Consider the following 20,079-nt stretch of genomic DNA (forward strand, 5'->3'; position numbering starts at 1 on the left):
TGGACAGCACCTTCCAAACCCATGACTTCTACCACCTTGAAGGGCAAGGGCAGCAGACACATGGGATCAGCACCACCTGGAGGTTCCCCTCAAAGCCACTCACCATCCTGACTGGGAAACATATCGTCGTTCTTTCACTGTCGCTGGGTCAAAATCCTGCAGCTCCGTTCCTAACAGCACTGTGGATGTGTCTACACCACATTTGGAATGCAGTGGTTCAAGAAGGCAGATCATGACCGCCATTTCAAGGGCAATTAGGGATGGGCAATGATGCTGGCCCAGCCAACGTCACCCACATCCCTTAAATTATTTTTTTAAAAGTTGAATTGCTGGGAGATTGCTTCTCAGGTGAACTTGATGTTGGAAGGTGGTGGGGATAAGGGGCTGGGGGAATGGGGGGGGGGGGGGGGGGGGGAAGAGTCCTCTCCTATGTTCAAGGTGTAGCTGTACATTACCTTGGTTGTGTAGTTGTCTTGCGAACTGATTGAATGGCTTAGATGGGGTTTATGACAGTATCGGACCCAGAACAGCTTGTGCCGGTATTTGTCAAAGCAGCTAACAAACATGGGCGCCTTGTCCGCGTGACCTTTTACAAGGCCAACATCCTTTTTCCAAATAAGGTGGTGTGAGACCAGTAAGCATCCTGCGTTGTGGCTTTTCACACATCATGGGCAGGGTTTGCCATGCCCCCCCCCCCCCCCCATGGCATGTTTTGCGGCGGCAGTGACAGTCTGGCGGTGGGATCTGCTGGTCCTACCACCGCCGCCGGGGAAATCCACAGCGGGGGGTTTGCCATTGGCGAGACCAGAAGATCCTGCTGGCGGTTACAGCTGGAAAATTCCAGTCCAACAGTTTCAGGCAGCCAATGTGTGCGTGTGTGTGTTTGGGATAAGAACATAGAACATAGAATTAGAACATAGAACATACAGTGCAGAAGGAGGCCATTCAGCTCATTGAGTCTGCACCGACCCACTTACGCCCTCACTTCCCCCCTATCGCCATACCCCAATAACCCCTCCTAACCTTTTTGCTCACTAAGGGCAATTTAGCATGGCCAATCTACCTAACCTGCACGTCTTTGGACTGTGGGAGGAAACCGGAGCACCCGGAGGAAACCCACGCAGACACGGGGAGAGCGTGCAGACTCCGCACAGACAGTGACCCAGCGGGGAATCGAACCTGGGACCCTGGTGCTGTGAAGCCACAGTGCTAGCCACTTGTGCTACCGTGCTGCCCTTGGAACCATCACAATACAATGAAATGTTGATGAGATCCATTTCATAATCATCTCATAGGTAGCACAGTGGTTAGCACTGTTGCTTCACAGCGCCAGAGTCCCAGGTTCAATTCCCTGCTTGGGTCACTGTCTGTGCGGCGTCTGCACGTTCTCCCCGTGTCTGCATGTGTTTCATCCGGGTGCACCGGTTTCCTCCCACAAGTCCCGAAAGACGTGCTGTTAGGTGAATGGGACATTCTCAATTCTCCCTCAGTGTACCCAAACAGGTGCCGGAATGTGGCAGCTAGGGGATTTTCACAGTAATTTCATTGCAGAGTTAATGTAAGCTACTTATGACAATGAAGATTATTATTATTAATACCCATTGTTTCAATGACTCTATTTTCCGTGGGGAAGCAGGAAAATGAGTCGGATGGTCTGTTATGCACCTTTCTGTTGACGCTCAACCCTTAACAAAGGGATGTGTGTGGGGACATCCGGTGACAGCGGGCGGGAGGCAGCGCACACTGGAGGGCTCCCGCTCGGGAACAGAAATTTTGGGGTTTTAACGCCCGGTCCCAGGGGCAACGGAGGCTTTTAAAGCTGTAAGAAGGCACTGGGAGGAGAAATGTCCAAGCTTGGGGGGAAAAACGGCCGTGAAAAAGGGGGTTAATGAAAGTCCGCCGGTGAGTGGAAAAGTCAGCTCAGGAACTGTAAGGAAAGCGGAGGCTGGAGCACAAGGGGAGGCCGTGTCACTCACAGCAGAAGAAATGACCACGGTGATGGTTGTGGAACTTGAAAAACAGTTCACAAAGCACATGGAAGCGATGAGGGGCAGTATTGAAAGTGCTGGTGAAGGAGGCGATTGCCCCGGTAAGGTCGGCGGTATCAAGAGCAACGGCGGAGGTGCAGGAGCAAGGTGAGACACTGAAGGAAGTGGAAGAGGTATTATCGCAGCACAGTTATCAACTCACCTTGATGGAGAAGGAGTTGTGGAAGGTAACAGAGACCAACAAGGGCCGGCGAGCCAAAAAGACCTGGAAAACAGATCCTGGCGGCAGAATCTGAGGATCGTGGGTCTGCCCGAAGGGGTGGAAGGCCCGGGGCCGACGGAGTATTTTGCCACGTGCTGGCGGAGCTATTGGGGGAGGGGGACGATCCCTCCCGATAGGAACTGGATCGGGCTCATCGGTCTTAGAGGCCTGTACCAAAGGCGAGTGAGCTCCCAAGAATGGTAAGTGTGTGTTTCCGTAGGTACAGTGCGAAGGAGAAGGTCCTGTGCTTGGCAAAGCAGAAGCGGGTGGTGCAGTGGGCTGGAGCTGGTATACGCATATACCAGGACTTTACGGTGGAGCTGGCGAGGAGGCGGGCTGCCTTCAGCCGGGTGAAGAAGGCACTGTACATCAGCAAGGTGCAGTGCGGCATAGTATACCCAGCTAAGTACAAATCCAAGGACCTTTATTTTGGGACGGCGGAAGAGTTTGTGAAGGCAGAAGGACTGTGGCAGTATTGAGAATTGGGACTGAGAGAGGGTCGTGTACCGATGTAGCCTCATGTAACTTTATTTTTTCACTGTTTGTTGGTGTATGTACTAAATGAGTCGATGCTGTATCTTTGGACAAGGGAAGAGTTGGGACTTTCATTTGCAATGATGGTTCTTTGGGGCTTGGGTGTGTATGCTGTGGTTGTGTGCTAAAGGGGATTTCTTGGGTTTTCCTGGGACCGGGCAAGGGGGAAGGAGACCCGGGCGCGGGCCTCCACGCTGGCCGGTTTAAGCCGGCCAGTGAACGGGAGTGAGGTGGGGGGAGGGGCTGCGGCCATCGGAATCTGGTCGAACAGGTTCCGGTGAGTCTAGCCGGGGTGAAAAGTTGGGGGAAGGAACCGAGGTTGGGGGGAGGAGCTTACAAGAGGAAGTGGAGGAGAGGAGTCTGGGAGGGGGAGGGGGGGGGGGTCTACAATTCATGGGTGTCATTCACGATACTCTTTCGGAGATTGGATGGCTTTGAATATTAGGGGGGGGGGGTTTGGGGGGTGGACTATATGTGTCAACGGTGACCAGGGGCGATTCCTGAATCCTTTTTCTTTTTTGCTCCTTGGGAGGTTTCGTTTTATTTGATGCTTATATTGTCAGGTGGGCCATTATTTGGGGGTTGGTGGGAGGATGGGATCGTTGTTGTTGGCAGACGGATTGACATTGTATTCATTACTGTTCACTGTTTGTTGGCGGGGGGTAAATTCTGAAGAAAATGTGAAAATGGAGAATAAAAATTTTTTTTAAAAAAAAACACAGGGATGTGTGAATTTCACAAATGAATGTGATTGTCCATATTTCAATTAGGCATTTGCTGGAGTTTCAGGACTGTCTGGAGCTGCATAGCGCCAAGTCACAGGATATGCTACAGCCATCTTAAACAGCTTTTGGTGTCCATTTTTAAAAATATAGCTTTAAAGTCTGGAATATCTTCATGCCTGTACCGAGCGTGACAATACTTTTCAGTTTCAACTACTGAAACAGATTGGGCTGCCTGGCACTTGAAGCATTTTAACTGATGAATTATAATGGTCAACTCCATTTCCTTTTTAATTGATCAGCTGTTTGAAAACCATGCTTGCGCTTAGCAATTCTAATCAGATAATATACTTAAAACTCTTGTTCCATATTATACATTGAAAGTCAGCTAAGGGGAGGTTGCAAGTGTTGTCGTCAAGTTGCTAGCATTGCACTTGACAAGGTGTTTTTATGGTTGTGACATGTTGCATAGCAAGTCCCGAAATCCCACTTCACCCAGATTGCATTGGCATTGTAAAAACGTTGCTTCAGTGAGGCATCAGCTTTAACTGTTATTCAGTGCATCAACAGGGGAGCTGTCAGGTGGTGGCTGGGGTCGTACAGTAGACGGTGATGAAAACACTTGTAAAATATCTCAACATTCATCCAATTTCGCCAAACTATGAATTATTCACTGTGATGGCCATATACTATTCACAAAAAAGCAATCAGATTTACAAGAATCTTGGGCGGGATTCTCTGACCCCCCCCCCGCCGGGTTGGAGAATCGCCGGGGGGGGGCGGCGTGAATCCCGCCCCCGCCGGCTGCCGAATTCTCTGGCGCCGGGGATTTGGCGGGGGCGGGAATCGCGCCACGCCGGTTGGGGGCCGCTGCGGCGATTCTCCGGCCCGTGATGAGTCAAGTGGCCGCCCGTTTACGGCCGGTCCCGCCAGCGTAAATTACAACAGGTACTTAACTGGCTCCGCGGGCAGCCTCCGGGGTCTTCGGGGGGGGGGGGGGGGGGGGGGGGGGGGGAGATCTGGCACCGGAAGGTGCCCCCACGATGGCCTGGTCTGCGATCTATTCCGCCACGTTGGCCGCTGCAACAGTCCGCGATGGCCGACGTGGAGATGAACCCCCCTGCGCATGCACTGGGATGATGGCCGCACACGCTGATGCTCCCGCGCATGCGTCAACCCCCGCCGGCCGGCGGAGGCCCTTCAGTGCCGGTTGGCGTGGCGCCAAGCCCCTTCAGGGCTGGGTGGCGCGGCGCAGGTTCACGCATGCATGCCACAGCCGGCACGTGTTCGCACACGCGTGTGGGTTGCCTTCTCTGCGCCAGTCCCCGGGCAACATGGCGGAGCCCTACAAGGGCCCGGCGTGGAGGAACATATTCGTCGTCCTCCCCCCGGGATAAGCTGCCCACCGATCGGTCGGTCCCTATCACGTGCCTGGCCACTGTGGAAGCCCCCCCTCGGAGTCGGATACCCCTCCCCACACCAGGGTGGCCTCCTCAGCATGAACGCAGAGGTCCCGCCGGGTAGGACCATATGTGAATGGCGCCGGTGGGACTCGGATGAATTTGACGGGCGTTTGGCCCGTCGAGCGCGGAGAATCGCCGGGGGGGGGGGGGGGGGGGCAGCGTTGAGTGGCCCCCGACCGGCGCCCGCCGACCGCGGTGGTGCCATTGTCGCCGATTCTCTGGTCGCCGGAGAATCGGCGGACCAGCGTTGGATCGGCACCGCGTGATTCGCGTCTCCCCCCCCCCCGGTGATTCTCCGACCTGGCGGGGGGGGGGGGTCAGAGAATCCCGCCCTAGGTTTGTGGAATTAACTCTGGGACAAAACATCAATTAAAGCAATAATGCCAAAAGCACAACTTTTAGAAGTATTGCTGGCAGCAGCAGTGGATCCTCTTGACATCCACAAAGGTCAGCCGTCCAAACTCTTACATCGTGTCCATTGCAACTGGTTAACAACCAGTCCGGCCCTCATCTGAGTACTGAACAATCCTTGGCCACTTTCAAATAATGATCATCAACATGTAGTCGTTGCATAAATGAGTTGGAAGCTTCCAAAGTTCCAAATGGGCTTCTCCTATTGACGACTGAATAGGAAGGCTGGATTTCATAAGCATATATAAAGCACTATTCCAAGTTCTGCAGTGACCCCTAAGAACACATTTTTAAGAACACATTTTTAACAACAAGTCATTCATGGGATGTGGATGTCACTGGAAACTGCCTTCATGACCCATCCTTAATTGCTCTTCAGAAGGAGATGGTGAGCTGCTTCAGCACTGCCATCACTGTGGTCTTTAATCATTAATAAGAGCCCTCTCCATAAATTGGGCAGAGAGGAGGGGGGGGGGGTGGGGAGTCTGAAAACCTAATTGATCACAAAAATGGCAGTTCCAGTTTCCTACTTATGATTGGCAAGTTTTCAGTTACTCGAATGGAGTCTGTCCAAAGTATGGTTTTCATCATGAGGCACGGTGGCACAGTGGTTAGCACCGCTGCCTCACACCTCCAGGGATCCAGGTTCTATTCTGGCCTCGGGCTACTGTCCGTGTGGAGTTTGCACATTCCCCCCCCGTGCCTGCGTGGGTTTCGGTCTCCCAGTGTCTGAGTGGGTTTCCTCCGGGTGCTCTGGTTTCCTCCCACAGACGAAAGGTGTGCAGGTCAGATGAACTGGCCATGTTAAATTGCCCCCTTAGTGTCCATAGATGTGCAGGTTAGGTGGGGTTATGGGGATAGGATGGGGGATTGGGCCTAGGTAGGGTGGTCTTTCGAAGGATCGGTGAAGACTCGATGGGCCGAATGGCCTCTTTCTGCACTGTAGGGATTCTATGATTCTATGAATCCACATTACGAGATTTGAAAGTATTATTTCTCATGAATTCAAGGTAATAGTAACACTCTGTCGATTATGTTGGAGCAGAAACAAAAGCCTCCGATTTTTACCGTGATCAACTTTTAATAAACTCAAGACTAATTTATTTTCAGACCTCCAATGGAAATGGGTGATAATTTTTGCCTACTTTATATTGCACAATCGGACATGCATACTTGTTCATCCCAGTAATTAAAAACAATTCTAAATTATATCAGAGGGAGATGCTCTTTCCTCAGTTTTTACCCCACATTTTCAGAAAGTTCTATGGCTCTCCCTTCAAACCAGGGGCCTTCATTCAGTGATCCTGGGAATTTTTATCTACACATTGGGAGCCGGGCTGGGGAGTTGTCATTTAAACTTTGAAGAGTTTTAACTGCTGCGTGTCTGATCTTGGGGAAAGCATGGGAACCTGGAGGGAACGCTGCTGGCCCACTAGCAGAGGTGTAAAGGCTTTTTATTTGCTTTACAATGCTAACCCACCTTCTGGAGGAGAGATGGCTGCCTGCTTTTTGTCCTACTTCAGGAAAACCTGGAAAATGGCACTTTGGAGCCAGTTTCCTGAAGTGTTGGAAATTTCTCACCAATTAACTGGTCTCCAAGATACAAATTCCCTCCCCCAGCACCCACATTGTGACTCCTTCATAGCCCACAGACTAGAGGAGGGGGAGGGAGGAGGGGGAGGGAGGGGGGGGGCGGGGAGGAGATTATAATATTGTCGCTGGATTGGTAATCCAGAGGCCTTGGAAAATGACCTGTGGATTTGGGTTCAAATCCCATTCTGGCAGCTAGTGGAATTTAAGTCAATAAACTTGGGAATTGAAAGCTAATCTCAGTAATGGTGTCCCATGACAGCTATCCCAGACGGTTGTAATAACCCACCTGGTTCAAAGGTCTTTATGGAAGGAAATCTGCCGTCCTTGCTTGCGGACGACATGTGGCTCCAGACGCACAGCAATGTGGCTGACTCTTAACTGCCCTCGGAAGCCACTCTGTTTCAAGGGCAATTAGTGATGGGCACCAAATGCCGCCCTTGCCAGCCACGCCCACAGCCTGTGAATGGGTAAAGGAGAGAAAGGCTTAACGGTCAGTTCTAGCCCGACACGGTAGCACAGTGGTCAGCACTGTTGCTTCACAGCTCCAGGGTCCCAGGTTCCATTCCTCATTCGGGTCACTGTCTGTGCGGTGTTTGCACGTCCTCCCCGTGTGTGCGTGGGTTTCCTCCGGGCGCTCCGGTTTCCTCCCACAGTCCAAAGATGTGCAGGTTAGGTGGATTGGCCACGCTAAATTGCCCCTTAGTGTCCAAAAAGGTCAGGCGGGGTTAGGGGGATAGGGCAGAGGTGTGTGCTGAGATGGCGTGCTCTTGCCCAGGGCCGGTGTGGACTCGATGGGCCAAATGGCCTGCACGTAAATCCTCTGCTTCTATACCCTGACCCAGTTGAGATGAGGAAATTAAGCAGGGGCAGGAACTGAATTTAGACGTCCAAATGAGGCGCAGGTGTAGGCTACTATGCTAATTCGAGCCTGCTCCTCCATTCAATATCAAGTTCTGCTTGAAACTTCCAACCCCACATTCCATCCCCCGATAACCTTTCACCCCTTTGTTATCCTTCCTGGTTTGTATGGAAAGCACCACAGCAAGTGCGGGCATGGTCAAGTCGATCGGTCCATTTATACACATTTTGAACTGTATGATTTTGGTTCTGTTTTCTGATCCTTGCTCATGGGCATAGTTCTACCACCCGCCCACCGCAAGCAGTCACTGCCCGTGAGCTGGCACTCAAAACCCCTGTGCCTACCTGTTCAGTAAATCATCTCTGATCCCTATTCGCAATGGTCCTCTTATCAGTGGAATTCTGTATTCCCCTTCGTCGCAAATAACATTGGGAAAGTGGTCAAACAAGATTGCTGTAGTCTGGCTTGAAGGATGTTGGTTAATCTTCCCCTTTACAATATTTGCTTCACTGTGTCAGCCATCAGAACGAGTGGGGATCTGATTTATCGTGAAAGGCAGCAGTGTGTGACAGGCAGTTATCAGCAGGGTTTGGCGAGTTTCTTTGTTAGAATTCATGGCATTATCTGTCCTCCCCCTCTATAAAATTATGATAAATAATTTCCTCAGCTCAACTTTGCGATCTGCTGCTTGGAATCAGTCTTCCCAAAAGTTAATTTGACAAAAGTATAAGCTGAATGGAAATAGAAAGACTGAGCTCGACAATGTAGGGAAACGTACATGTTTCATACTGATTACTACAGAAATATGACAGATAAATTGGAACTGCTCTACTGTATGAGGACCATTGGAAAAATGCATGAGAGGACGGTGAACAATTATTCTGCCTCATCTTCCTTACATTTCATTTTCATTCAATTTATTCTTTTAGTATCATTAAGTCTGGAACAAAATACCACTAGGACATAATGAGGCATTCATTCTATGATGTCTTTGTGCAGCACCTTTGGTGCCAATGCCAGAAATGCAATACAGTGTTATCCGTTTGCATGTTTCTGTTCAATGACAATCAAGCTCATTTTCTTAATTACTTTTTAACCATTTTCATTCTAAAGTCACAAAATCCTTTATATGCACAAATAAAAGATGCAATAGTCAGCTCTTCTCAACCTTAAAACTATCTCCAATCCTTTCTGTGCCTGAATCCTATATACAGTGTGGCACAGTTACACAGTGGTTAGCACTGTGCCTCACAGCGCCAGGGATCTCGGGTTCAATTCCAACCCTGGGTGACAGTCGGTGTGGAGTTTGCACTTTCTTTCCGTGTCTGCACCGGGTTTCCTCCGGGTGCTCCAGTTTCCTCCCCCAGACCACAGATGTGCAGGTTAGGTGATTGGCCAGGCAAAATTGTCCCTTAGTGTTCAGAGGGGTGTGCAGGTTAAGTGGATTGGCCATGGTCGATGCACGGGGTAACGGGGATAAGTGAGGGAATGGGTCTGGGGGAGTGCTCTTTCGGAGGGTTGCTGCAGGCTCGATGGGCCACATGGCCCCCTTCTGCACTGCAGGGATTCTATCAATTCTAAAATAGCAAGATGGGGAGTATGGTAATGACTGTTTTGGTTTGTTAACAGTTTTGTTAATTTACACCACCCATTCTCTCGGTCAGGGTTTTTCAAAGTGCGGGCCGCAGGCAAGTGTCGGGGTGGTCGCGGAGCGATTGGTCATGCCGTTCCTGCGGTGGTTCAAATTGCGTGAGAAGCGGCCAACGCCGCTATTGGGTTTTACATTGGGAATGGCAGCTGCTGCTGCATTTAAAATTTAAATAAATTAGGCTGGGTGGAGCCTTCCAGCCAGAAGTGGCAGCAGAGAGCAGCTCATGCGCCCTGCACATACACCTGACGTCAAGCACTTTGTATGTGTTTTTGCCGCCAATTCACGGAGCAGAGGTCTTTCATTTTCCAGCTGCGGGCAAGAGGATTGTGAGGATGGATCCTTTTCTTAAAAGTAAGAGATGGCCTGAGTGTACCTATTGGACAGGATCTCACAACAGAATCTGCTGGAGAGAGCTGTTCATGAGAGTCAAGGACAGGATGGAGCAGTGCTAGTGTTAGCACTTGCAGAGCTCCAGGGCCTCTGGTTAACACTCTACAAAGAAGGAATTTAATTCTGGAATAAAGCAGTATAAAGCTGATTTCTTAAGGAATGGTTTTGTCATTTGTGCCAGTGCAAATAAGGATGCTCATGTGTGTTATATACTGGTAAATGAGAGGAGAAGTTTCAGGTTTTGAAGGAGAAGTGGTAGGTGAAAAATTCCTTTTGGCGTTGAGACCCCAAAGTCAGTTATTAACATAGAACTGACTCAAAATTAAGAGACTGCGCTACTGTAGCTGACCTGTGATACCACGTCAAATGCACGCCAAAAACCCTTGAGGCTGTCAGCATTCTGGAGTAGCATCTCCCAGAAGTATCCACTGCTGAGTAAATTCCGCATTTTGCTGCTATTGCTGCCCTTCACGGCAACCTACATCTGCGAAGTTGGCTTTTCCGTTTTCACAAAGGAACTGGTTGCAGTCTGCACCTGATATGCGCATTGCTCTCTCCTCCTCTGAATCTAATTCAAGTGAGATTGGGAGGACCAAGCAGGCTCCCCTTTCACATTAAAGGTAAGCAAACTTGGTATGTGTCACAAAGGTTGGCCGGTGTGGTTTGTGAAGGTCGGCTGGTTGGCAAAAGTGGGTCCTGGGGGGGGGGGGGGGGGGGGGGGGGTAATGCTTGAAAAACACTGTTCTAGGGATCCCTGCCGCTGTGAGGCGCAGTGCTGCAGAGTTTCTAACACACAGCTTATCAAAGTTGCTTTCATGCACCAATGCACCAGCAGTTGCAACGATATTGTAAGGTGAAGGAAATCATAGCTGTGTCCGTTACTATCCCCATGTGAAATTTGAATGTGGATGTCTAGCAGAGATTGCCAAAAAGGGGTGAGGGATAGAAACCAACCCTCATTTTTCCCTTCACCCATCCATGGACGTAGAGTCCAATTTTCTTGACTCATAATTTGGCAATCCCTGCTGGAAAGCAACCCAAGAAGTATCACGGGAGTATTATAAAAGAGAATTTGGCATAGAACCACAAAGGGAGAGATCAGGAAAGTGGCCAAAGGTTCAGTCAAAGAAGTAGATTTTAAGGAGCATCTTAAGAAGAAGAAAAAAAGGTGAGAGCACGAGATTCCGGTTCACTACATTTTGGTGTGTATGTTGATAACCTGACACAGAAAAGGTTGGAAAGTGAAATATTTAGAAATGCTGTTTCTTCAAAATCAAGGTGATTGGTGACGAAAATGCTGAATGAGTCAAGTTTGTCATTTTTCATAATATGCAAAGCACTGTGATTGATAAACACCTCACTCACAATTATATTGGGAAGCCCCTGATCCCTTTTGGGGGTGAACATAAGGAGATGCAAAGCAGAGACTGAGATATAGGCAGTTAGTCCGATTTAAAAGAAAATCCAGAATACTGCAAAGTCAGTGAGGTCAACCAAAATTACAAGGTTCGACTGCAAAGGATTAACTGGAAGATACCTTGTTTCAGTGAAGCAAAACGGTCCACTGGTCCACTGGTGAGGGGAAGCAGAATGTGTTCATTACATTCTAACTATTGAACAACACAAGTCATATTGAATAAACTAAATACACCCAAACTTAACGATTGCTCCCTTGGTTCACTTGTGATAAAATTTACATCTGGCCTTATCTGAGTGTTTCCTTAGTCTCTCTGTGGAGAGGCTGGAGGAACTTGCATGCAGAAAACACATGCATCCAGTTCAGATCACCAGCGGGTACCCTAATATTTTTATATATCAAAAGAGGCTGAACTCCAGAGATGAGGTGAGAGTGATTGCAATGACATCAAGGCAGCATTTGACCGAGTGTGGCATCAAGGAGCCCAAGCAAAAATGCCGTCAATGGGAATCAGGAGGAAACTCTCTGCTGGCTGGAGTCATAGCTGGCACAAAGGAAGATGGTTGTGTTGTTTGATAGTCAATTATCTGAGTTCTAGAACATCCCTGCAGGAGCTCCTCCGGGTAGTGTCCCTAGGTCCAATTATCTTCAGCTGCTTCATTAATGAGCTTCCTTCCATCGTAATGTCAGATGTTCACTGATGATTGCACAATGTTCAGCACCATTCGTGACTCCTCTTTGTTATTATTTTGCTCCCCTTATTGGAAGTTGACTGGTATCAATATTTGCTCTGCCATGACAGAGCTCCGTTGAAATGCTTGCCATCATTAAATATCCAAGCAACACTGACAACTAGAGCCGAGATATTAAACCATCAGGAAAAACTCAACAGGCTGGGGCTTCTTTCCCCATAAAAGAGAACTGTGGTAGTGTGGCCCTTTTAAGGGGGTGGCCTATGCACCCCACGTGACCGACTCGAGGACAAATCGCACAGGAACGCAAACTTCGGACAATACAAGTTAGCGTGCGGCCCTGGGAGCAGGGGCCCAGGCATTGTGGACCACGGAGATGAAGAGCCAAGACCCATCCTTTAGTGTTCCATGCCTGTACACACCAGCCTTTGTCTTTCATTAATAAACCCCTGCCTTGAGTCACCACAAGAATATTGAATAGTAACTAGTTTATGTCTTTAAAACATTGAAGAGGGTTTGACAGGGTCAACACAGAAGAGGTGTTCCCGCTTGTCTGGGATTAAACACATGATAGTCACTAATAAATCCAATCGCAAATCCAGGATAAATATCTTTATCCAAATAGTAAGAATGTGGATCACATTACCACATGGGTGCGGTCGAGTCAAATACCATACATGCATTTAAAGGGAATCTAGGTAAGCACGAGAGAGAAAAGAGTAGAAGGCAACGTTGATAGGGCTGGGATGAAGCTCTTGTGGAATATAAGTGACCGACTTGTCCAAACAGTCTGTTTTTGCACTGCAGGCTCGATGTAACTCAATGTAACCTGGGCAGATTATGAAGAATTGGACAAGATATCAGAATTTGGCAGGTGCTCCCAGACACTCAGCAGGTGGCATTGCTATCCGGAGATGATAAAGTGAAAATTGCTTGTGGAATAGTCAAGGGTTTACTGCTGTACTTTAAAAAAAGGACTAAACTGGCACAATGTATTAATGAATCAGCAGCAGAACTAACCAAGCTCCCCAGAGTCAAAATTGCAATATGAGAAAGAAGCAGACACTGAAATTTGCACAAATTGAAAGGATTAATAGCTGAATCTGTCACTAATATACAATAGTTTCATTTTGTTGAAATGTAATAGGGGATCATCAAAGGCAACATTTATAAGGATAAATTCAGCTTGTATATGCTAATAAGAGAAAAATAAAAGTCTCAATTTTCCATCTGGTCGTGGCAGCAGGCCACGTTCTGATCATGCATTATCTAAGCAGAATGGCTCGAAATCTGGGCTGCCCTGCATACAGCAATGATGCTGTGACCAAGCCAAAGGAAGTGCAACTTAAGCACAATGTACCCAAAGTCAATTTTGTTCCTACCAAGGAAAGACATTTTTGCCGTCATATTATGCTTGGTATTGAAGCTCAGCAAAAATAAATTTTACTCTGCCAATGTGGGTAAGCGACTTGCAACTTTCTTATTTGAAGTCAAAAGTTCTACAAGTCCGAATGATTTTAAAATACAAATTTGAAATAAAAATGTGAAACTTTGGAATTGTACAGTATGAATATCAGCATCTATCAGCATATAGATACAAGATTCTCCACCATGTTAACTCATTTATTCTCTCCAAAGATGCCGTGTATTTCCAAATTACGCTTCTATTGCAAACTCACGAGAAGGTCTCCGAGGTGAACATTCTAAAAATAGCAGCAATAAATCCAGAAAGTAGACATTCATGCAAAATAGGTTGCACAAGATCTTCAAAGGAGGCAGAAACTGAAGGGGCGATTGCAACACTGTTCTACAAACTGCGCGACATGGGACCTGGAAGATGCCTTTATATCGTTTTGATTCTAGGTGGAGTTTTGAGATCATGCTTAGTTCTTAGATGACTGTCACCAGTTGAGGTTAGCTGCATTGATAACATGGATAAGTAATGATGTGGAGATGCCGGTGTTGGACTGGGGTGAGCACAGTAAGACGTCTTACAACACCAGGTTAAAGTCCAACAGGTTTTTTCGAATCACGAGCTTTCGGAGCACTGCTCCTTCCTCAGGTGAATTGATTCACCTGAGGAAGGAGCAGTGCTCCGAAAGCTGGTGATTCGAAACAAACCTGTTGGACTTTAACCTGGCGTTGTAAGACTTCTTACCATGGATAAGTAAAATCAGGCAGGAGAACAGGTTCCATCTCTTACAGAGCTGTTTGATCATTGAGCGCGTTGCAGTTGCCCTCAGCTAATATATTAATGCAAACACACCCACATACATTCAGCCACGTTGAAAATGTTGTCTTTTTGATTTTTAAAAAACTGGTAAGAGCGGATATAGCAATGGTCGGGGTAATATAACATGTCAGTTAGAGTTAAGACCTTCAGGAGTGGCCGCAGGAAGTATTTTTCCAAAACAAAATAAACTGAAAATTGTGGAATGTTCTTTGTCAATAAACTGTGAATGTTAGGGCAATTACAGCTCTCAAGACCAAGATAGGTAGCATTTTGTTAGGTAAAGGTTTCAAAGGGTTGGAGGAAAGGTGGGAAAATGAAGGTGGGGGAGGGGGCTGAATGGCCTACTTTTACCTAAGATTGTTAAAGTTGCACACAAGCTTGTACATGCTTACATAGTTTTACTCATCAGCAGTTACTCCAACTCCTTGATGAAGGTTTTCTTTCAGGATCTTCAGCAACTATGTTTAGTGTCCATGGACTGTGACGGGTCGAGAGTAAAATCTGCCAAGGTTCCTCCTCCTGACTGCTATCTGCTGGCAGAGATTGCAGGGGGCTGAAGATGGTCAAATAGTTCACTCTCTAGACTCGCATGAATATTTTTTAAAAATTTAGAGTACCCAATTCATTTTTTCCAATTAAGGGGCAATTTAGCGTGGCCAATCCACCTACTCTGCACATGTTTGGGTTGTGTGTGTGTGTGGGGGGGGGGGGGGCGGGGGGAGAACCCTCGCAAACACGGGGAGAATGTGCAAACTCCACACGGACAGTGACCCAGGGCCGGGATCGAACCTGGGACCTCAGCACCGTGAGTGTCAGCACGGTGTTAACCACTGTGCCACCGTGCGGCCCCCTAGACTTGCATGAATAAAGGTAACTTGGGCTAAGTATTGGATACCCCCAGTTTAAAAAAAAGAGTACTCACAGGAAAGGAGGGCTATTGATGACAATTCTTATGCAAGACAAGAAAGTGAGAAGACACTAATTTAACAATATTTTCCAGCGATATAAAAGTAATATCCAGGCACTTTGAAAATTGAATACAGGGATAGGTTTTAGTGATAATTTTCACATAAATACATATTGCTCAAAGTACAGTTGATTGGTAGAATCCTGCACAACAATTTATTCCTTTTAGTACAGCAGTCTCAACATTTCCCCGTTCAATAGGCTGCCCTCTAGTGGATCGCACAAGATGAGGCAAGGGTCTTAGGATTTCAGAAACTGAGGTATTCATTGCATTCTCAGTTGTATTAGTGGTTAATCACAGAAATCTGACCTGCAAAAGCCAAGTTGATACAAATAGCTTCCATTAAAGTATTTATAGACTTCTACTGGCTGCACTTTTGCTGGAGTACACAGCAGTGGAGTGAATTTGCTACGCCATGTAGGCTAGAAACTGCAGTACTTTCTCCATGCACCACAATGCTCAATATGCAATGATCAGTGAGCCACTGTGGTATCTGGTGTGTTTAAATTCCTGCCGCTTTTTTAAGTTAGCAAAACATACAGCCCAACATAAAAGCAAACGACTGCCGATGCTGGAATCCAAATCAAAAACAGAAAATGCTGGACAATCTCAGCAGGTCTGACAGCAACTGTGGAGAGCGAGCAGGGGAGCTAGCTGACGGATCGAGTCTGGCTGTGATCACGTCCGACAAACTTACCCTGACAGGATTTGGTTTAGCACACTGGGCTAAATCGCTGGCTTTTAAAGCAGACCGAGGCAGGCCGGCAGCACGGTTCGACTCCCGTGCCAGCCTCCCCGAACAGGCGCCGGAATGTGGCGGCTAGGGGCACAGTAACTTCATTGAAGCCTACTTGTGACAATAAGCGATTTTCATGTCAAAGGATTGAGTAAAAAAGACAAAGGGACTGGTTCCAAAGACCGGTAGTTCGACGAATACACCATCAACCTGCCCGCACAAGGCGTACAGATCCTTCAGCAGATATTGGAAGCAAACATTAAAAGACGGCTATAGATTTAAGGCAGTGTTAAGAAATCGTCCAACTCCTTCCAAGAACATAGATCGAGCTGGAGAGAGATAATCGTTCCCCTTGTTCTAACCAGGCGAGTTGTGCTGGGAGGGAAAAGCTGCTCAGAGACAGGCCGCTCTGCTTCACAGCTACCTTAGCGCAGCATCAAATTTTAATGCCAGACACCCCCGAGCATAAATGAATGGCAAAGTGTTGAGCCATCGGTAGCTTCATTTTTTTTTTTTGGGGGGGGGGGGATAAAGCGATGCCAAGACCCCCTGGACGAAGGGACACACACACACACACAGCGGCGCGTTACCTTTGAAAGCCCTCCGCAGAATCTGACAGCGGCACTTGAAGGAGACAGCTATCATTCTGCCTTCTCCGCTCTCTGACAGGAGTGTCGTCCAGAAGCTCTGCCCGGAAGAATGCAGCAGCCGGCGAGCGGGGGGGGGGGGGGCTCCTTATTCCTCCCACATCGCGGGTGAAGCTCAAGCCCACTTGGCTGAGGCACAGATCACTTGTCACTGCTGCTACCTGCTCGACGCCACCGCACATCAATGCCGGCCAGTGAGGTGTCTTCGCCGCTCCCCCCCCCCCCCCCCTCCCTCCCCTCACACACAAGCGGAGCCTCCCCCACCCCCCTGAGGCGGACTGGGAGCACCTCTCACACGCCCCCCCCCCCCTCTCTCTCTCCTGCCTTTTCCCCGCCACTAACACCATTCCATCAGAAACACTTTACTTCAGACACAATCAGCGTTGGCAGCAGATAGAGAAGCTGGCAATCGGAGGTGGGGTGGGGGGGGGGGGGGCGGGGGTGATGTGCCACTGGCGATGATGCTGATGCTGAAAGAAAAATTAAGTTGACCAAAAATAAATAATAATTGATCGAAGTCAGTCATTGGGCAAATGTAGATGCTTGGTTTGAAGAGTGTGTGTGAGGTTCAGTTGTGAATCTCCCTCCCCCTCCCCTCTCTCATTTGGCGGGCAATCTCCACTTTCTTCCCCAGGGTGGCCCGAATCTGCGCAGCTCATCAGCGCCCAGGACAGTCAATAGTGACTGAGCCCTCAGCCAGAGCTGCTGTCCTCAGCCCGCACAGTGCAGCCAGAGCCCGCACAGTGCAGCCAGAGCTCAGCGCAGTCAAAGCCCGCACAGTGCAGCCAGAGCCCGCAGAGTGCAACCAGTGCTCAGTGTAGCCAGAGCTCAGTATAGCCAGAGCCCGCAGAGTGCAGCCAGTGCTCAGTGTAGCCAGAGCTCAGTGCAGCCAGAGCCCGCAGAGTGCAGCCAGTGCTCAGTGTAGCCAGAGCTCAGCGCAGTCAAAGCCCGCACAGTACAGCCAGAGCCCGCAGAGTGCAGCCAGTGCTCAGTGTAGCCAGAGCTCAGCGCAGTCAAAGCCCGCACAGTGCAGCCAGAGCTCACTGCAGCCAGAGCTGCTGTCCTCAGCCTGCGCAGTGTAGCCAGAGCTCAGTGTAGCCTCAGCGCAGTCAAAGCCCGCACAGTGCAGCCAGAGCCCACACAGTGCAGCCAGAGCTCAGTGCAGCCAGAGCTGCTGTCCTCAGCCTGCTCAGTGTAGCCAGAGGTCAGTTCAGCCAGAGCCCACACAGTACAGCCAGAACCCGCTCAGTGCAGCTAGAGCTGCTGTCCACAGGCCACAGTGCAGCCAGTGCTCAGTGCAGCTGTCCACAGCCCACACAGTGCAGCCAGAGCTCAGTGCAGCCAGAGCCCGCACAGTGCAGCCAGAGCTCAGTGCAGCCAGAGCTGCTGTCCACAGCCCACACAGTGCAGCCAGAGCTCAGTGCAGCCAGAGCTGCTGTCCACAGCCCACACAGTGCAGCCAGAGCTCAGCGCAGTCAGAGCCCGCACAGTGCAGCCAGAGCCCGCACAGTGCAGCCAGAGCTGCTGTCCACAGCCCACACAGTGCAGCCAGAGCTCAGCGCAGTCAGAGCCCGCACAGTGCAGCCAGAGCCCGCACAGTGCAGCCAGAGCCCGCACAGTGCAGCCAGAGCTCACTGCAGCCAGAGCTCAATGCAGCCAGAGCCCGCACAGTGCAGCCAGAGCCCGCACAGTGCAGCCAGAGCTCAATGCAGCCAGAGCCCGCTCAGTGCAGCCAGAGCTCAATGCAGCCAGAGCCCGCTCAGTGCAGCCAGAGCTCAGTGCCGCCAGAGCCGCTGTCCCCGCTGGCAGACTCCGCAAAGCCCGGAACTCCCAGCTTCAAAGGGAATTAATCAAATGCAGCAATTTGGCGTGGCAGATGTGTGTGGCGCCGAGCGCCAGGGTTGATTTTTGACCCTTTTTCTGGGTGGATCAATGAATGAATGGGGGAAAGCAGGTCCGAGGGTAAATACTGCATCCTCTTGCCGACTGGTCTTCCCTCACTTAGTTCCACCGGTAAATCCTGCAGCTAATCAAGTTGCTTAAAAAAAAAATCAGATTTATCTTCTGGAGATAGTGCACTCCTTATTGATGTAAGGTGACTTTGCACTCCATTGTCCCGCTGTCTGCCTCATAAATCAGCCATTAATGAGCCAGGCTTACCGAGTGCGTGTGGGGGGGGGGGGGGGGGTATGGCAAAATCAGAACATGTTAACAGCTTAATCTGTGAAACGGTGGGAATAAAATGGTGTATTTAAAATAAAGCAACAGCATTGTGTAAACTCTCAACTCTTTAATAATCCTAGCCCCCCCCCCCCCCAAAAAAAAAGACACATTACATAGACATAGAACATACAGTGCAGAAGGAGGCCATTCGGCCCATCGAGTCTGCACCGACCCACATTAATCCCTCACTTCCACCTTATCCCCGCAACCCAATAACCCCTCCCAACCTTTATGGACACTACGGGTAATTTAGCATGGCCAATCCACCTTACTTTATGCAGAGGTCTGTAAACTTATGCAAAAAGGTTTGCAGGATAGACGGTTGGAACATCAAATTATAACAAACCATTCAATTGCAGAATTGCACTCAGTAGCATTTTCACTTTACCTGAGCAGATTAAAAAACACACAAAATGTACATTGGTCAGAAAAAAATATGCATAGCTCTGGGGAAGAGCAGCGATGTAAGAATTATTTGATAGCTCTGGCAAAACAAAAACCACAATAGGCGGCATGAAGTGCTTTGTAAGATTTTATGGGGTATTTAAATAGCCTTTTCCACAAAATGTGCTTCTGTGTACTTCACAGAATCCCTACAGTGCTAATTCGGCCCATCGAGCTTGCACAGAACCTCTGAAAGAGCAGCCTAGCCAGGCCCAATCCCTCACCCTTTAACCCAACCTTGGGACTATTTAACCTGTCCAATCCGCGTAACCTGCAGATGTTTGGACTGTGGGAGAAAACCGACGCAGACACGGGAATAATGTGCAAACTCCACACAGACAGTCACCCGAGGTCGGAATCGAACCCAGGTCCCTGGCGCTGTGAAGCAGCTATGCTAACCACCATGCCACCCATCTGCTCACTATCCCTTATTAATTGAATTAACAGCCATGATTAGGAGCTAGGAGAGATGCATTTTACACTGGTTCTCGATGGTTGGGAAGGGAGACGAGGAGCTATTTAAATTGTAACACTATCTCCTTTGTTTTCTTTACAGGTAAAGAAATAAGGTGAGGAGCTGCTGCTATAAAAACCCAAAATGCCGTTTCTCTTCGCAGGTGCTGGCAGATCTGCTCAATATTTCCAGCATTTTTTGGTCTTTGTCGGAGAGTTGCAGTATTCTGCTGTTTTCAGAGTTTGAATCTTAGCTGGGACGACTGACAGGTCTGGTTTGCCCACCTCTTCTGCACTCCTGGCTGATTTAATTTTCAATTGGCACAGGCGGAATAATATTGAATGGGGTGAAAATAGGCGACCAACCCAACGCAGCAACATTTCCGCCACAAAG

General features: G+C 48.9%; 1 protein-coding gene across 4 annotated transcripts in view; it reads right to left on the reverse strand.

Moving 5' to 3' along the window:
* Positions 1-20,079, reverse strand: part of grip1 (glutamate receptor interacting protein 1) — a 589,949-nt gene that overhangs the window by 214,319 nt on the left and 355,551 nt on the right. The window contains exon 1 of one of the 4 annotated variants that reach the window (XM_072485189.1): positions 16,509-16,602. The exons of the other annotated variants lie outside the window; for them this stretch is intronic. Coding sequence (XP_072341290.1) covers positions 16,509-16,563 — 55 coding nt within the window. The 5' untranslated portion in view covers positions 16,564-16,602. Of the gene's footprint in view, positions 1-16,508; positions 16,603-20,079 lie in introns of those variants that run through there. 4 annotated transcript variants of the gene reach the window in all.

The sequence above is a fragment of the Scyliorhinus torazame genome, chromosome 19 (assembly GCF_047496885.1).
Source record: "Scyliorhinus torazame isolate Kashiwa2021f chromosome 19, sScyTor2.1, whole genome shotgun sequence".
Lineage (NCBI taxonomy): Eukaryota > Metazoa > Chordata > Chondrichthyes > Carcharhiniformes > Scyliorhinidae > Scyliorhinus > Scyliorhinus torazame.